The sequence below is a fragment of the Pagrus major genome, chromosome 8 (genome assembly GCF_040436345.1).
Source record: "Pagrus major chromosome 8, Pma_NU_1.0".
Lineage (NCBI taxonomy): Eukaryota > Metazoa > Chordata > Actinopteri > Spariformes > Sparidae > Pagrus > Pagrus major.
In genome coordinates, this window is record NC_133222.1 from 6,676,499 (window position 1) to 6,696,155 (window position 19,657).

The 19,657-nt window shown below is 41.0% G+C and overlaps 1 protein-coding gene across 2 annotated transcripts; it reads left to right on the forward strand.

Moving 5' to 3' along the window:
• The first annotated feature begins 3,748 nt into the window (after positions 1–3,748).
• On the forward strand, positions 3,749–18,255 carry rassf8a (Ras association domain family member 8a). 2 transcript variants are annotated; one of them, XM_073471300.1, is made up of 6 exons: positions 3,749–4,117; positions 9,865–10,068; positions 11,682–12,481; positions 12,680–12,877; positions 13,957–14,101; positions 16,147–18,255. In XM_073471300.1, exons 2-6 carry the CDS (start codon positions 9,966–9,968, stop codon positions 16,266–16,268), a joined length of 1,368 nt encoding a protein of 455 aa, XP_073327401.1. In that variant the 5' UTR covers positions 3,749–4,117; positions 9,865–9,965; the 3' UTR covers positions 16,269–18,255. The 2 variants fall into 2 exon arrangements, with proteins under 2 accessions (XP_073327401.1, XP_073327402.1); XM_073471301.1 differs by having other exon boundaries at positions 3,750–4,117; positions 11,682–12,475.
• Positions 18,256–19,657: the final 1,402 nt, after the last annotated feature.

The following is a 19,657-nucleotide window of genomic DNA, read 5'->3' on the forward strand; positions in this document are numbered from 1 at the left end:
AGTATGTGAAAGAAAGTGTAGTGTACATTTTTTGACAGTTAAAGTGTTAATAATTTCACATTTATAATGAAAAGTCTTCGAGGGTAGAAAGGTCACACTTTAACGAGAATTAATTCACATCTAGAACCACATTACACTGGTCATTAATCATTATATTTATATCACTATCGATATATAACATCATAATTCACTGTAACTTGAAGTTTGCAAATGTAAAGTAAGTGTAGATCACATCTGAGAGCTTGTTTCCCCACTGATGCAATACAGAGAAGCTTCAATGTAATCAGTAAATCTATAGATTAAGTACCGAATACATTATAATACAATATAGAATTTGTATTACATTATCAAAAACGATATGGCATTAAAATTGCCACATTTTCTATTTACAGCTGCTGTGCTACACATAAAATATAAGAGCTTTAACAACAGTGTAAAGACATTTTGGATATGTCACAACAGGACAGTCACAGGTGTATCTGATCACCATAACAAAGCTGCTTTTCAGGCACAGTGACTCACTAGAATGGCTTCCTGCACAATAAAAGGCCATCACTAACGTCATTCGTCACACCTGCATGTTACGATATCTGCTGTGAAAAGATAACACTCGGGCATTGTCTTGAGAACAACTTGCCAAAGATTAAAATAGAAGTTATGAAAAAACTATTTTAAAAGAAAATTAATCTTTCAATCTTAAGTACAAATGCATGTTCAGAGAATAAAGCTGTAATCCTGACCTGCAGTCTTTAACCAGACTTGATCACTGACTAAAGGCATTTAAACCTGCTGACTACACCGCCCTCAGACCAAGCCGAGACCATATTTAGAGATCTGACAGCTCCAGCTGACATTTCATCACAACCGTCTCTTCTGTCACAAGAGGGCAGTAAGCCTCCATTTATATATGGTCCCACTGCCAGCAGTCCATCAGCTGCTCCAGTTGATCATACTGCAACTTTAAGTTCAACTATTACAAACAACTCACACATAAAATAGAAAGATTCTTACATTATCTCCTGTGTAGAGTAATTGTTTACTGTTTCATTTACGTTTATTTAATTAAATGTGTGACAAAAAACACGTTCTGACAGTTATTACCCTCAGCAATAAATTCTAAGATTCATAAAATTTATAATAACACATATAATCGTATATTTTGCATTGAATTTGGAAGTCTATATCTATCTATATAGTATAGAAGAGTATCTTTAAGACTCTTCTGCAGTAGCTTTGAATGAATCCAAGCACAACTTTCTTTACCAACACTACATCTGCAAAAAACGAACTTTTGCAAAGATCCTGCAAATCTCTCAACGGTTCTCAGTCATCAACAAAGTTTTGATAACAGTCAGAAAATACTTGAGCAAGCTACATATTTCATTAAATTAAACTTTGTGATATGAAAGACTTTTAAAAGCCTATATAGTCACAACTGAAGGGTTTTAGATTGGTTTATGTCCAAGGTGGAAGAAGTACTCGAAGTAGAAATACTGCAGTGTATAAACACTCTGTTACAAGCAAAAGTTTTGTATTCCAATTTTCACGTTATTAAAAGTACAAAAGTATTAGCATCAAAATATACTTAAAGTAAGAGAAGTCAAATGACTCACTATGCAGAATGGCCCATTTCAGAATAATTACTATTATTGTATTATAGTTATAGATGCATTAATGGGTTCATCACAATAAAGTAGAGCTCATTTGAATTACTTCATATACTGCTGGGTAGTTTAATATTGTAACATGATACTTATTTGCCAAAATAAAGTTATTAACCATTACATCACAATTGTGAGAGCTATTTGTTTATTTCATACACTTTATTGAAAAATGTTATAAATGGGCTTTTATTGCAGTACTACATTTTTGACACTGTCTAAAAGAAATTTACTTAAATACAAACATGAACAAGGGCACTTAAAATCACACTCAAATATTACTTCAAATGTATAAAAACTACATCATATTAAAATGTGTACTTTTAAAATATGCTTTCAGTGCATTATTAAAGCAACATTATGTAGATATTGGCGTTTTGTGCAGTTTGGTGGCATCCACAGTTTTTGAGTGCGACACCAGTGTCATAAATACAAATCCCAGGTCCGTAACAATTTCTCAGATGTAATGTTGGTGCTCACTACAAACAAAACTACTCATTACATCATAACAATTTTATGTTTTGAAAACTTGTATCTTGAACATGTGTGTAACGCTGTGATCCTGCCCCTCTCACTGAAGTTACACATTGAGGAAACAAGTGATAGGAGGGCAGAGTGGCTGAGACAGAGACACCATTCATCCTGTTACATGACACTGTATCTGCAACACGATTTTGAACCCGTAAAAAAGTTACATAATGTTGCTTTAATGATCATTTTAGGCAGACATTTTAAAGGTCCAGTGTGTAGTACTTATCTGCAGTGTGGTTGCAGATTGCAACCAAGTTAGCACTCCACACCTCACCATCTCCGTTGAAGACGACCCGCTCCCTCTGTAGATATAAAACGCTCATTCTAAGGTTACAAAAACACAACAGTTCTTAGTTTCAGGTTATTAAACACCAATGAAAACATAATTATGGATATTATATTCTGCAAACAGATCCTTTTAAATCCTACACCAGACCTTTACTATGTTTAACAAAGTCCAAACAGCACACTCACGCAACAATCACACATAACTTTCACTTAGAGTGGCCCTATATTTCTAGTAAGTCTACTATAATATACGTATTTTAAAAAGTGTTTAAAGGTGCTGTTTTTAAGAAAAGTGGATTTTTGAGTCTCATTCCCAACTAGTCAAATAATGACACTCTGGGTTGACGCTTTGGGATTTTAGGATGGGTCGGCTGCCAATAGCATCATTATTTGATGAGTTGGGAATGAGACTCAAAAATCAGCTTTTCTTACAATTAGCACCTTTAAAGTTTCATTGTGAAAATTGGTACGAGCATGATGTTGGTGTACTTTTTGCATGTATGACAATTCTTTGTTTGTATATTTGCAATGTAGGTATTGAAAATATGAATATATTTGAAATAAAACTCTTTTTTTCCACCTGGGTAACAGTGGTGGAATGTAACTAAGTACATTTACTCAAGTACTGTTTATATATAAAATTTATAATTATATATGTCTTTGAAATAAAAATAAAAAATGTGTTATAACCCAGGTGATAATTTTTTAAATTTCAATTATATTCACATTTTCAACACCTACGTTGCAAATATACCAACAAAGAATTGTCATATCTGCAAAAAGTACACTGACATCATGCTCGTACCAATTTCCACAACGAAACTTTTAAAGGTGCTATTTGTAAGAAAGGTTGATTTTTGAGTCTCATTCCCAACTCATCAAATAATGTTAGTATACTCTATATATTTACAGATATGATAAAAAAAAAAACAACCCAAAAATTAAATATATTTTAAATGAAAAAAATGATCACCTGGGTAATAATCTTTTTTTTATATATAAGATTTTATGTAATTATAAATCTTATTTAGCAGAACTAAATTATAGCAGAAAAAACAGGAACAGTACTTGAGTAAATGTACTTAGTTACATTCCACCACTGGTGATGTCGGTATGTCATCAAAGGAAGAGTCAGTATGGTCTCGTGCTCCTGTTGAGATGCCCTGCATGTATAAAAGTTGGCTCGAGCCCCCCTCTCCTCCTCCTCTTCCTCCTCCTCCTCCTCCTCCTCCTCACAGTGTATTGCAGCTTTAAACAGTCCACAATGCCTTGCGGTGTCCCAGTTCCAATGCGATGTATTTACCAGCAGGAGTAATGAAACGGGGGAGAGGGGCATTTTCCGCAGCTCACTGGTGAGACCGCAAAAGACTAAGCGCACAGAGAGGACGGACTCAAACTTTTAAGGACAGAAACGTCCAATATGTGTCTCCGGACGCGGCTGTAGCCCCTTTTCCTCCCCGTCTTTGTGTCCAGCAGCCGCACGTTACTTTGTCGCAGTTCGTTGGAAGTGATTTACTGGGCAATGCTGAAGAAGGACACATTTTGCGGAATTCACGCCTTTACCTGTGTTTTCACCCCAAACTTCACTTCGGAGAGGAAACACCGACCCGAATCCTGTTCTGCAGCATAAAAAAAAGGTAAAGACCATGACACGGTGCTAATAATGGCAGACTGTGCCGCAAGCTGAGCCCGTTGTAGTTGTAGGGGGGCTGAGATAACGGGAACATTTGGTGTAGTAGAATAGTTCTGCTACTCTGTGAGCCCACTAAAAGCAGCCCAGTATCGCCATTTCTCTCCAGCCTCGTCCCACTCGACACCAGCATTATGAGAAGGCAGGGTTAAGCTGAGACGAACCAATGTGTTATGTCTTTTTAAAGCGTTAAGTGTCGAGCTCACACTGCTTTTTAATGATGTCTTATGTGTTAGTTTGATAAATAAGAGCAGCTGCATGCATTATGAAGTGCTGTAGTGTGATTCAGACTGTTATTTCTTATGTTTTGTAGATTTTTCACTCTCAAGAATGTTGATTTGTTCCTTTTTTTTTTTTTTTGACCATTGTCTCAAATGAGGTTCAGTATCTTCTGTGGAAAAAAAGGAGCTGTAATGTAATGTAACCAGAAATCATGACAAAATCTAGATACACAATCTCTCACAGTTCACTCTTATCTAAAGCCCCCCAGTGCTCTAACATACACCAGGTGCAGCAGAACCAACCTGTGGAGTTGTTGCACTCAGCCAAGGTTTTATGCTTCTGTGATCCTAGAGGACGGCTTTAGTCTAGAAATAGAAAAATTCATTGGTCCTTCTTGACTGCGTTTCATAGCACCATGAAGACCGAAGGCTGCAAAAGGAAACTACCTTCAGACGGAGGAAAAATAAACAACTTTTTGTGTGTGGCTGCCATTTCAGCTGCTGTTGTAAAACCCATTTCACTTCTATAAATGCTTACATGCAAGAGCGTGTGATTCAGCACCAGATGAGATGTTCCACAAACCGCTGTAACATGTAAACCTTGGCCAGAGGCCCCCTTGTTGCCCCGCTGTGCTGCTGCCCCAGTGCAGGAGCCTGCTGCCTGCCCCGCTGGCTCTTCAAAGCTGGCTAGTGAGCAGCGAATATGGCAAGGGAACAAAGGCGGCATTTATTGCTGGCTGAACGTGCCGTCCAGATGTTCGAGATCCTGCCAGCGCTGACCTCCCAAATGGGGGGGAGGCAGCTCCAGAGCCTAATAGTTTAATATCAGCCAGGCAGAGAGAGAAAGAGGGCGGTTTGCTCTGGGCCAGGGGCCACTGGAGAGCTCTCAGGGTGCAGTCTGTAGCGTGACTGGACTTGGGTTTAATCCCAAACACCCCCAATCTAAAGACTGGAGCGAGAGTGAACATTTTGACTGGAAATTGTGAGGAAATGCTGGATGATGCTTTGGCCTTTTTTGTGTATATTTTGGGGTTAGGTGGCACTGTAGGTAGTTGGCAACTTTGGTGTGTACAGTGTCACCTTTTCATTGTTATTGTTTAACAGTTATCTACATTGCAGACATGAGGTCATTGTGATGAGAATAATTCAAGTGAGACACTTAATTATCTGAGAGGATGCAGACATCGTGCACAAGAGGGGCTTTTAGAAATTTCAGAAAAGAATAGAAAACTGTTGGAAACATTGCTTCATCTTTCAGTTTTTTTTATATAACAACACTAATAACACTCTTAAGATTGGATGCAGTTTGTTGAAGTGCCATTGCCTGTTGCAGAGCCGTCAAGATCACAGAGCTGAGGGACCCATAGCTTTCTTGTCTCTTAGTCATGGCCCGTTGCATTCTCACAGCCCAGGAATGCATATCCTGGACGTTATCAGACGCCACCCCTTCAGGATCAAGGCCCCGTCTCTGGCAACAGTCTTTGCCCTGCTCTGCTTCATTTACATTTGTAGAGGCTGGCATACTGATGACTATCTTGTCTACTTTCTATCTCCTCCCCACTGCAAGACCCTCAACTTTCTAGCCACAGGGTTCCCATCTTGTCAGTGTGTCTCTCATTAAGGTTGTACTGTTGCCGTCCCGATGTGTTTTAGGCCCAGGGATTACACTGCAGCTGCAGCACTTGATGACAATCTGGAGGAATTGAAAGCGAGGAAAGAGATTTCTCCAGTTAGTTCCAACTGAGCCACCACCAGCGCCTCCACAATAAAACCAGCGTCTGTCTAGGGCTGCTCACAGAGATCTGTTTCACAACAGATCTGTTACCAATTACAGCCGGGTATAAATTGCTAGTAATTACATGTTGCGCTACAGGGAGTGCAATTTAAATTAAAGTTTGGTTAGCAATAGGCAACGAGGTTTAACTACTTGAACAGACTTCTGTCCCATCAGTCTGTAAGAAGCATCCCATTGTCTTTAATTGAACAGCAGTGTGGGGGAGTTTTGAATGTGAGAAATTATTACGAATTTTAGTTTTAATCAGCTGCTTGAATACCCAGTAAATTCCTTCAGAACTGGCTGCATTGTTTTCCACCTTGTGAACAATGGTGAGGAAGAGCTAGTGTGTAATAGCGTCTATTCAGGGAAGTTGTACTTGTGGAACATTGATGGTTTCCTGTGAGATCATTTTGCACAACTTGGTTCAGTTGCTGCCCTGCAGGCATTTTCCTGAGTGGAGCTCAGTCTTGGTTTTGTTTAAATGTAATGAATGCCCCATTTTGTTTTCTTCAAATGCCCCCTTGTTCAGCGAACAGCTAAACTCCCCGATCCTCAGGCCAGTGCGTGATGCTTGACAGACTGTAAATCCTCAGAAGAAGCGGTGCCATACTTAAGCTCCTACAGTTAGAAACTCCTACAGTATTCCTTCATGGTGTATGTCACAGCAGTGTGGTGGTGGTGGTGGTGGTGGTGTTGGAACACCCACCAGAGCATATGGTAGGTTGTTTACACCAGCAGCCACTCGAAGTCTTTTTCCTGCCAGCTCGGTGTGCTCCTGTAGGCCTGGAGAATTGTCACCAGCAGCCGGCTGTTCAGTGCCGCTCACCTCACTTCCTCTTGAGAGGAATGCATCTTGAGTCAACAACCACTGAACCAATACGAGACTAAAATGATTGAGTTTGATGGTTTGCTGCCGTTGATCATCTCTCAACGGAGCTTAGATAGAATTCAGGGGAATTTAAGCCCTCCTCTGTCTCATGAAATGCCTCTCTGGCAGAAGACGAGCAGCACAAATCAGGGAGCGGGCATTTCCCCAGGCTGTGGCTTTGACAGGCCAAAGGAACGGAGCCTGCAGAGCTCAGGATGGCACTCTGCCCCACACCACTGTGCCTGTATCGTCAGTTGGGTTTTCTGGGTTAATGTTAATGAATATAAATGTTACGGGACTGAAGCAGAGCGAGTGACATTTATAAATGCCCCGCTGGGTCTTGTTGGGCTTCTGCAAGGAAGAGGCATCAAAGCAGCCTGTTTGTTTTGAAATGTTCTGTTTTGGTTTGAACAACTGTCTCTTTTGTGTTTCTTTGCCAAATTTCTGTTTTTAATCAAAACACATTATTAATGCCAATGCAGTGTACTTGATTTCATGCAGTGGTTCTTGTAAATCCCTCTGACACAGTGTTGTTGTAGGTAGTGTTTTTTTTAGGCACTTTCTCCTTCCCCCCTTCAGTGTATCCAAACGTTCTCTCCCCCCCCCCCCCCCCCCCCCGCTGATCCACCATGCCTGCTTTGCATCAAGAACCCACTCAGTCCCTATTACCGTTTCCACATCCCCCTGGAAAGAGGGTTAAACAAAATGGTGACAGTGTTTTGGGTCACTGCAGAAAAATCTCACTCAGTGTGCTTGTGTGTGACTATTTTCCTGTTCCTCTCCATCCTTTCAGCCTTTAATGCCATTTAAGGGCAGTCTGAAATGAAGGACAAAAGCACTTTCCAACCAGCTGTGAACACGCCAAGAATAGAGTGATCAGGAGCCAAGCCACAGACAAAGATGCCACTTGTGTCTATACAAATGTACAGACTGTGTTGGATTAGTACAAAATGAGACACACTGACAGTACATTTTTGCACCTAATGCACACTTGAATCCAAGTCCCTAAATCTGATAGCTGGTGGCGAGGCTTTGTTTTGTTTGTTTGTAGGGCTAAAATGATTAGTTGATTCATCGGTTAGGCAATCAAATGAAAATTAAAAAACAATTTTAATATTCTATTAATCTCATTTATCAAGCAACAATGCCAAGCATTTGCCATTTTCACTTTCTCGAATGTGAGGATTTGCTGCTCCTCATTGCTTCATGTGATGCCTTTTTTGTTTTGGACCGCAAGTCAGGAAAAATGAGCAATTTGAAGCTGTCACCTTGGTCTTTGGGAACTTGTGATGGGTATTTTTTTATAAAGTAATCAATCAACTGAAAAGAATTATACAATAATCGTAAATTAAAATAATCATTAGTTGCTGCTCCTTCTGTTCGTCTAACTCTTCAAAATGTTACTTTGTAGTACTCACTAATGTCTTTACCATATTTAGAAAAGCAATTTGGTGGATCGAGGACAGGCTGGTGTGTGTGACTTTGTGAATGTGGTTGGGGAATACGCGGGCTGGGGGAGGTGTAATTGGTGGGGGGTTGGCGAACAAAAGGACCTTTTGACTCGGTAGTGTAGGTGCAGTGAAGGTTAGATCCACGGAGAGTGATACAGATCTGGGGAGATGCCATTCATTCCCTTCCCAGTACACTGTCCTTGAAGACAACTTTGATGGATCCCTCCACCTGGATGGGTATTTCATATACAGTATATTGTGTTATATCTGTAGTATTTAATGTATGATTTGTAAATCTGGTTATGTGAGTAACCAGTTAACAAAGCTAAGTTTGTGAATTATTAGCAATCAGTCAGAAATGATTTATTAAAAATAAAGAAATGACTTTATACTTTTTGAAGACAGTCCATCAATAGTATTTTGTTAGTTGTATTTGTACTTTCATTATAGTATTGACTGTTCTAATGACTCAGAAGGGATTAATGCCTGATTAAGACCATAACTGTGTTAAAGGGCTGCAACCAACAGTTAAGTTCATTATCGACTAATCTGCTGACTAATTTGTTTAGTCTATAAAAATGTCAGAATTTCTCAGAACCCAAAAACACATCAAATTCTGTCAAACTGTGTCTAACCAACAGTTCAAAAACCAGAAACTCTTCAATTACTTTTTGTGAATGACAAGGAAAAGCAGCAAATCCTTACATTAAGAAGCTGGAACTACCAGCAGCAAAATTACTGAAACCATTGAATATCAAAGTAATTTTCATTTGAGTTTGAATGACTAATCATTGAACTGACTAATTGTTGCAGCTCTGCCGTGCTACATGTGTTACACAACAGTGAAAATAACTGCGACATCAAAAACAACCCCCACTCTACTCCCTTGTGTTATGATTCTTCCGGCTCTCCCTTTTTCATTTTTTAATCACGCTCTCACACCTTCTCTGTTTCACTCTCTGTTTCAGTTCTCTCTGTGCCACTGAGCTAATCTTCCTGCTTACATGTAATTCGTGGTACAAAAGCAGGAACTGGACTTGGGAATTTCTGCTGGCAGACTCTTCCTGCACCCCCAACAGACATGTACCTATTCATAGAGAAGAACAAAACAACAGCGTTATGGCCAGCTGGTCCTGGCATGCCAGGCTGTACGAGTCCATTCTCAACTGGACTATCCTTTTACCATCAGCTACTGCTGAGATAGCCTGAATATGCCTTTTCTTCTCTACTTATTTGACTACTGGGGTTAGTAGGTGTTACCACAACTGTTCACATCACTGTGTGTCCTAATCCTTTAAGGCGACTGAGCATTATGACTGCAGCCTTGAGCACATCCTGACTAACTGCTTCCTGTTTCCCGTCGCGCTTCCTCCCTAGTGAAGTAGCCGGAAAGGGGCTTCAGCTGCCCTGCACCACTGGAGCCTTCAATAATGTCGGGGCCAACACACCACAACCGGCCCCCTCGCTTCTGACCCAACATGGAGCTCAAGGTCTGGGTGGACGGAGTCCAGAGGGTCGTGTGCGGGGTCACCGAGGCAACCACCTGCCAGGAAGTGGTGATTGCTCTGGCTCAGGCCATAGGTAGGTCATTTTCACACACACACACACACACACCTGAAATACAAACAAACCTGTAAGAACTTTCTACCGAGTTGTAATTTCATGTTGGAGAACAGTGTGGCGTACATGTGAACTCAAGGATTGCCAACTTCTGGTTCGTTGGTGAAGTTACACCACTGATGTTAGACACACATTCTGGTGTGTTGGTTTCACAAAGGGTTGTTCCAATACTGATACCAGTATCAGAAATGCCTCAGTGTTAAATGCTCTATTGGGATTTGGCAAGTACACAACAGATGTTTTACAGCAAAAGTAGCCAATATCTACAGTTTTCTTCACACTTTGACATTTTGAAAGTAGAAAATAATAGAAGCATTTTCATGAATCCTGTTGTTAAGCATTCATCAACCAACAGCTAATTTGACTAAAACGCTCTCCAAATTGCCAAATTTCCTTTTGTGACCTGAAAATAAATCCTCATGAGGTAAAGAAATGTCCTGCCTACATGTTAAGCTCCTGCTGCGATACAGTGGGTCATAGTCAAAGGATTTCATTGGTACTGTCTTGGATCTAAGCACCCCCTCCCTTCCCATATGGCTCTCCTTCAGGAACGGGGGCACTTGAACAGGCTGTATTGACATCACTTCCCACAAAGCGCAGGGTAGGAGGAGGGAAAGTCTGACTCATCCCTCGGTCTCCTGCCAAACTGAGAAAGCGGCACTTCTGAACCCCCTCCTCTGCCTTTTTCCCTATTAGAAATACATACACCACATTAATGATGAGACATCAGTATTGATTTAGTACTTTGGCATTTCAAGTGTTTATGTCTACTACTGTTGTGTCTAAGGTTCCTTAAAAAGCATTAAGAAATGTATTTCTTGCAAACACTGAATCGAATGTAAAAATTAAAGGGTTTCAAGCCTGAGTTTTTACTGTATTGTTGAAACATCTCACTTATAAAAGCTATGGTTGCGTGCCAAAAACACACAATAATGTGCTCAGCCAAAAAACATGACTCCGATGGGAATGCCAGGGTCAAAATCCTTTTTCATGCTGTTGACATATTAGAGTTGAAGGTTTTTGTATGGGTGAATGTCATTGCAACTAAAAGTGGAGATATCTGGCTCAGAGTATGAGAAAAAAAACAGCCTTCAGAGATGGGTATTGTAAAACGAATACATTTTTAAACAAAAAATTGTGAATAGAGTAGTGCTGCAGCACTGTATTCCCCCTCTGTTTCAGCTCCTGTCTTTTTAAGATCCCCCTTCCCAAATACCCAGTCTGCTCTAATTGGTCAGCTCACACACGCCTGAGCCAGCACTGCTAATAACAACAGAGCAGCTGTACTAAATTCATGGTGACACAGTGTGATGTCAAGAAGTCACAAAATTAAAGGCGGGACTACTGGCGAGGGAGAGAGGAGCTTTCTTTGGTGCAGACTTTGACGTTTTTAACTTTCAAAACCTTTTAGCTAACTTTCAAGATGCACAAGAACATTTATAAAACACTGAAGGAAAGGAAAAAACTGAAAAAGCAACATAGGTCTCAGTCGGTATCCTTGCAATTTTGGCAAAACCAGAATTCGTTACAAGTCATTTTTTAAAAAGCGGTTTGTTCTGTTTTGGTGTTTACAGGTCGCACTGGGAGATACACTCTGGTAGAAAAATGGCGGGACACCGAGCGTCACCTCGCCCCGCACGAGAGCCCTGTGGTGTCTCTGAACACCTGGGGTCAGTACGCTGGTGATGTCCAGCTGATCCTACATCGCACCGGTCCCTCCCTGACTGAACGACCTCCCTCAGAAGGACCTCCTCTCAGGGGGCCTGAACGTGGGCTGCATCGGCAGAGCCTCCCTCCCCTTGCTAAGCTTCGTCATCCCAATGATCGCTCCCTCCGCCGCCGTGAACCACGCCGCAAGTCTCTAACATTCACCGGTGCGCCCAGAGGCCTTAGGGAAATACTGAGCGGAGGCAGAATCGGTGAGGCTGAGGCTAAACGAAGACTTCTCCTGGGAAACGGTGGAAATCACCACCATGCGGGACCAGCTATCGGGAGTGCATCACCTGGCCTGTGGGCCTGTCGCATGGAAGATCTAGTCAGACTGGTCGGCCTGCAGAGAGAGACTCTCAATGTGCTGGAGACAAAGCTGGAGGCCTATGAGGCTGAGCTCCAGGGCTGGGCTGAAGGGCGAGTGGGCCGAGGTGGAGGGTGCATTGGTGACCCAGGTGGAGGAGGAGGGTTGATAGAGGAGATCCTGAGGTTAGAGAAACATCTGAGGAAGAATGAGGTGGAGATGGAGGAGGAGGAGTTTTGGGCCACTGAGCTGCAGATTGAGATGGAGAGTGAGAGACAGCTGGAGGAAAGACTGCAGGAGCTACGAGGACGGCTGCAGGGCTGTGAACTGGACATTGAAGAAAAGCTGGCAATGGTACAGGTGTGCTATGTTTGGGAGATTTTTGGGATATTGAATAAAAAAATAGTTTTGGGAAAATGCAAAGTAACCAGCTAACAATCAAAGAATAAGAATACCTTTTTCATTATGGTTGCTAAGCTGTTATCAGTGTTTCCAGTGTTGTTTGTAGTAGGTGGTTTCTTTGTTTTTCCATATCTGTTTGTCTCTTTGTCCCATCAGAGTGTAGAGGCAGGCCTGGAAGAGGAGCGTCTACAGAGGGAGCGGCAGGAGACCCAGTGGGTGAGCGAGGCAGAGGCTCGGGCTCAGGTCCTCAGGGTCAAAGCAGAACTGAAAGCCCAGGAGAGACAGGCGGTCCAGCTGGAGAGCAGCTGCAGAGCCGTGGACAGGTCACTTGGACAAAGCAGCAAGAAACTGCAGGTAAGACGTACTTTATGCTTACATTACTTATTTCTAATAGCCACTGAGGAGACTATCCATCAGTAAAAATGCATTAAAGCATCTGTTTGCCTGAATCATCACACAGCATGACGCTGACTCCCTGCCAGTTTGATGAGGGTTTTTTTTTTTTTTACATTGAGGTCTGTTTACAGTACTACTGCATATGTTAAAAGGGTTGTATAAAGCCTTTCAGGGCTCCAGAGGGACCTGCGTGAAATCTGATAAATTGCCTCAAGCGATGTGCATTGGCTGAAGGATACAAGTTTAAAAAAATGTTTGTAAAAATTAGTAAAAAGTGAGCTTACCAGACTTCTGTAGCCCACTTCTTATCTATTTCGTCATTAGCAGCTGCTAGCATAACACACGTGAATCTCCAACCAAACTGTCACTACTTGAGTTGCGTTGTGGTTAATGAAGGCACCAGATTTTGACAAGGAAGTGAAATTTATGGAATCATAAAAGACAATATCTCTGGTAATGTCTATTTGTATCCTTTTCGTAACCGTTCATCATGATGCTAAATCATTCTGTTCATGCTTAATTGTTCTTTTTTTAAGTATCAGTGAGTTTGACAGAATATGACGAAAATAGGCTCATAAAAATGCTTTTTTTTTTTTTGGTCAAATAATGTTCATCATTTTCAGAAATTTGTGTCCAATTAATTTTCTGTATGTAAAATGAGGTGCTGTCTGGTGTGTGTGTCAATTATACAAACAGATAATATGAGAAAAAGGATTAATAAATGTGAACTTGACTCATTACACTGTATTTTAGTGGTCCATCTGTGTCTCACTTACATCACTACTGAAGAGGTGATTTTAGTTGGTTAAACAAAATGACTACCATAAATAACAGTATGATGTTTTGATCTGGTTGCATAATAAATAAGATTGACAATGAACTTGGGGATTTAAAGTAACATTGCTCGTGTCCCAACACCAAAATTCTCAAACACAGCCTCATATAATCTGTTACTGTCGATGTTTAGTTAGTTTCAAGCTGCTGCTAATGTTTTCTTGTCCCCTGGAGCATCACTCTCTCATGCTGTTTCATTGAAGGACATGCAGCACGAGCTGGAGCAGCTGACCAAAGAGCTGAGGCAGGTTAACCTGCAGCAGTTCATCAAGCAGACCGGCACCAAGGTCACAGTGCTGCCGGCTGAACCCTCTGAGGATGAAAGTATCCACAACAGTCACGGGATAGGTAATAACATTTTATTTTAAACATTAATGGGGTGGATTTACATTCTCCTGAGGAATGTGCACTTAAAGATTTAGCTCATATCTTAGGACATGCTTTTAATATGTTAAATTGGCCAGTAGGGAACTGACCTTGCATGTAGTCAGCGACATAGGGGGTCAGTTAAGACTAACTGAGCTGAACTGGTCTGACCTGAGACAGGATTTACAACTTCATCATATGGGAAAGTGCATGTTGTGAGGATAAATGTTGATCTGTGGCTGCCATTCACACTGGAGACACATGACTTACTTTTACTGAAGTGCAGTCTGAGTCTGCCCGTGCATGAGTAAAGTCATTCTGTTCCATCAAGGCACTTATTATTTTTCTACCTCATGCCTTGACAGCCTGCTGAGAGAAAATGACTCAGCTTAGTGTGTGTGTGTGTGTGTGTGTGTGTGTGTGTGTGTGTGTGTGTGTGTGTGTGTGTGTGTGTGTGTGTGTGTGTGTGTGTGTGTGTGTGTGTGTGTGTGTGTGTGTGTGTGTGTGTGTGTGTGTGTGTGTGTGTGTGTGTGCCTGACAGAGAGAGAGAGAGAGATTGTGATATAGAAAATGGGATGTGGGCAGGGGTAGTGGAGAGTACAGTATTAGTTTTTACCCACTCCAGTAGCAATTACAGTCTCCATGCCAACAGCTGCCTGGATAAGGGCAGACCTGGCGTCATTCATTCACCCTACTCTCTCCGTCCATCCCTCACTCCTCCTATCACGCTGTCCCTCTATCACATGCTCAGCAGTTTCTGTGATGGGCTCAGTGAACCAAAGCTCCATCAGCCTACAGAGACTTGCAGAGAGACGATACATAAACTCAGAGCAGTGAATGATGGGAGAGCTGTCAGACAGAGGCTATCCACATCAAAAGCTATACAATAACAATGTAATTAGTGACATATGGTAATTAAGATTGACTTTGAGGAAGTTTGAGGTGAGAGCAGAGCTGTGCATTATGTGTTGTAACCGCGGGACATTACCGCCAGCTTGTAGATTAAAGCTTGGAAGCAAAAAGATGGATATCAAACTTGAAAAGAAGTTTCTAGGCATAAACAAAACAAGTACACATTTAAAAGATAAGCCTGCCGGCACAGAAAGGAATGCATGAATCCACATGTACAAGTATAAACATTCAGTTAAAGGTCACATACTGTATAGAGTGAGATTACCATCTGTTTTTTTATTATAAGGGCAGGTATAGGTGCTTTATGAATACTACGAGAGTATCAAAACACCCAACAGTCTACAGAGAGATGCACATGGTGCCTATTCAGAAACTGCCTTCAAACAAGCTATTTGTACTTCCGCAAGGTTGTGATGTCACAACTATACAGTCACCGCCCTCAGCCACGTCCCAAGTATGGCTGTAGTTGCAACACCAGCAGAGCTGATCAATCAGAGCAGACTGGGGTCTTTTAAAGAGACGGCCACTAAAATAGTGTCAATTGCTGCAACACCTTTAATTACCCTCTCTCTGAGCAGTGTGAGAAAAATAATGGGTTTTGAACATTAAAGCATGTAAACATTTTCTAGCAGGCACCCAAAATGAAAGTATGAACCTGCACTTCAACATATGAGATGTTTAAAGCTTTATGTTCAGGCACTCCTAGGTTAAATAAGTTAGTATCCAACATGCCCACTGCCTTAAGATCTCATAACTTGTGTTAATATAAAAAAATCACAAGAATCTCGTGTGACATGTTCTTCATCATTGCATCGTCCTCTTCATTAAACTTAATGGCGGTGGATTTCAACCGTGAAAAAGTAATGAACTGGGTCTTCATGTCCTTCTAGTGACCTTCCAGTTCATGTGTGAAAAGTCAGCAAGCTTTTTTGTTCCCGGCCATAAAATTCACCGCATAGGCAGATTCTCTGTATGGCTCAGTACTGCCCCCTGGTGGCGCCTTAGCAGAGATGTCATGTAGCACAATCAAAGCTCTGTATTTTTTTTTTTTTTTTGCACACTTTAATTTACATAGTGTTTTTAAAGTTCTGTCTTTCATGCATTTTCATCCTCAGAGTTAGTTCCCCTGACTGGTTCCCTGAAGCGTCCCGTGTCGTCACACCCGATGTCCAGTCACCTCCGGGTCCTCCACAACCCTCTCAGTTCTGGCCTGAACCCAGAGGGGATCTACGTGTGAGGCAGTCACGTCGTATTTGGCGGTGAAACACATCTTTTCTCCCTCCTGGAGCCCATTTCACTCGAGAACACATTTGTAAGTGGATATCTTTGTACAGGATACCTCAGTAGCACACTACTATGCACTGTTTTCTCAATTACATGAAGGCAACCTTGAGTGTAAGGACTCCACTAGTGAAGGACTGGTGTTGCTCTTTTAAATGGAAGTCATGGAGCACTTAGTGGGATTAAAGCCTAGAAGCTATGACATGAAGAAAACGCACGGCAGCAACGTTTGTCTGTCACGGTGCACACTCCCTGAACATATAAGGACTCTCTAAGCATTGAGCTGTTGTGGACTCCCTTTATAAACATATCCACTTAATGTACTTTTACTCTCACTTTAGTACCTGCTGAATGATTTGTATTGTTTCTCACTAGCATCATGACTCAAAACTATTGCCTTCTGAACAGTATTCTTGAGAATCTTGGTATGTGAATCTATGAACCGTATCTCTAAAAATCATATGTAATTCCTGCAGTGAATACATTTTACCCAGCATAATGACTGGTTCTTATATAAGTAATGAAGGATCTACTTGTGTCTGTATTAAAACTGGCTAGAATCTCTCATTTTGCAAATCAGAATTTATTCCTGTAGCTCTGATTGTCTGTTCATGTTCAAACTATGCACAAATGGTAAATAGTTTTGTTACTGAAGAATGTCATTGTCTGTGTGTACCAAAATGATGGCTTACTGTAAATATGTTTTCTTACTTTTCAGCTTTATTTAGTGAATTATTCTATTTTATTACAAAACTGTGCATTCACGGTTACAAAGATTGGAGTGCCCTCATTCCTGCAGTAATATCTGCATAATGAACCAGTTAATTATCCTCTTAAGCTGATTTCTTTTTTGTTGTTGTTGTTGTTAAGATGACTACACAGTATATTTTTGCCAAATGTATTATGCTTGTTTTTTTTCTGTAAGGATTGGTTGGCCAAAGATTAGCAGGTCTTGTTGCATGATTGTGTCGTTAATATAGCCATATCTGGATGTGCACAGCACCCACAGTACAGTAAAATCAATTAGTTGAGTCTACAAACGGTGGCATGTATACAATGAATAGCTACAGCTACAGTGTGTGTGAGAGCGTGGGCGAGTCGGTGATTAAATCGACTTGCGTGTGTGTGTGTGTGAGTGTGTGTGCAGAGTCAGAACAGCCAAGGTCTGAAGCCCCTCTTAGGTTGTAGTTCAGCTGCTACTCACATCAAAGTGCCTTATATCCATTCCACAGTTGGCGTATTCAAATAATGTACAGTGAAGCTTTAGTAGGGACGTTGAAGCAATGAGCAGTAGTCAGTTTAGATCAGATGTCACTAGATGTTTTAGAGCCACAGTGCTGCACAGAGAGAAACGGCAATAGCGCAGCAACAAAGAGGAAACTATAATTATGTTTTACCTGTCAGTATTTTATATAAATGTCAGTGGAAAGAACATCAATGATAGTGCTTTCCCACTTTGCTACTGTATTATTGTCACCGTGATACTATGTGCTGTATTTTGCATCCACTTGTAATCTGATTTGCAACACATACTGTATACTATAGTACTGTCAACCAGGTATGAATAGTGGATGTGATACAGAAGGAAAAGTCCACCCTGTAGCATTCAGCAACACATCACCACTGCAGTGTGTCTCTCTGCTTTTCACTTAAAGAAGAGACCTTTTTAAAAATTCTTAGAGTTTAAACTAATTGACGATAGTATATATTTGGGTGGATTTTCCCTTTAAGAAACCACTTGTGTGCATTTTTCCACCCTGGGATGAGACGTAGCTGTTTACAACCGTTTCTGTTCTAGAGAACTGTAAGATGTCGCTGTATATAACCTGTTTTTATGTTTTCTTGCCTTAATATACTGCAAAGTGTTGACAGATGTATGGCTGTAAGTGGCTGCTGATATGACAAGGATTGCATGATTCAATAAACCATCTGACGAAAATTGAGATGCGCCACTGCAGGTGCTTGTGGTAGCCGTACGTGTTTGCTCGTGGATGCAAATGAGGGGGGAATTTGTGATGTATGGAGCAGCATGTTCCTCAAGCTTTTTACCACTAGAGGGAGACATTTACTCAGTAATGGTGTAAACATGGACACAACATGGCTGGGATAGACTGAGGGGAAAGCCACTGTTTTTTCCCTGCAGAAAAGCAAAATAATAAGAAATATTCTTGTGTATAAATAATATTCTCTGCATAATGAATTATGTTACTTGGCTTCGTAAGAGGTTTATAAGAGGATGTTAAAATAAAGGCAAACATGCATTTGCTCAAACTTTCAAAGTTGCTCTCAATCGTGGAAGAAGACTGAACCTTGTTGCAGTTTGAGCTGAGAAAGAAGTTTAAAGTGGAACTGGAGGCTGCACCTTGAGGCAGCAGGCATAAACTCAAACCTTGAAAGTTGGCAGTAATTGGTCTTCTGGATCACTAGAAAGAATAAACTCAGACGCTGAGGTTTTAAGAATTATTCATACAGATTAAAATAATATCGCAGTGAGCCGGTTAATGGCAACAACAAAGAGCAGACTTGATCCTGCTTAAAGCTTCAGACAGGTTGGGAGGAGGCCCCTTGTTTTTGATCAGCCGGTACAGAGTGAGGGTAATCTCACTTCATCATCCTTTTATCACATGACATTTGTTTAAAGCCTTGGCTTACTGTACATTCCTCTGCGGTGACCTGTCAGCTGATTAGAGTCTTTGTAACAATACATTTCATCTACTGGACTTCTGGTATTGTTATTAGCAGTGGTGGAATGTAACTAAGTACATTTACTCAGTGGTGGAAAGATTACATTTACTGTACAGTTACTGAAATATTACTCAGTTCCAAGTAAAACTACTGGTGTTGAAATAATACTTTAGAGAGTACAAAGTATTTCTCTCAAACACTACTCAGAGTATTAGTTACCTTTTAACCGTTGATGTTTGATGCATTATCAACAGCAGACATTATATTAAAGGGGTTTCTGTTTTCTTCAGTTTATATTCCTCCTGCTCTGTTCTGCTCAGTGGTCACGGTCGCCTCTCCAAACCTGCGCCCACTGCACAGTTTTGTGTTTTTTTGTCTGTTTGTCAGGGTTTTCGCCGGCCCGTCTGTGATCAGAGAGCCTTGAAGCTACAGATGAAAGGTGAAGATAATAATTCAAAGTGTGCTCAGTTATGAAAAAAAGTCTAAAATGACAGACTTGAAAAAATACTTATAAAGGTACAAGACTTAATCACAGTAATTTGAGTAGTTGTGATAAGTTGCTTTTACTTTAGTATTTAACTTGGGTATGAGTTTTTCCATTTTCTGCAACATAATTCTTCTACTCCACTACATCTTACAGGCACATATTGTACTTTTTAC

Coding starts and splice junctions, on each gene's coding strand:
- rassf8a (XM_073471300.1), top strand. CDS start 9,966: ATGGAGCTCAAGGTCTGGGTGGACGGAGTCCAGAGGGTCGTGTGCGGG. Junction 10,069..11,681: donor TGCTCTGGCTCAGGCCATAG/GTAGGTCATTTT, acceptor TGGTGTTTACAG/GTCGCACTGGGAGATACACT. Junction 12,878..13,956: donor AAAGCAGCAAGAAACTGCAG/GTAAGACGTACT, acceptor GTTTCATTGAAG/GACATGCAGCACGAGCTGGA.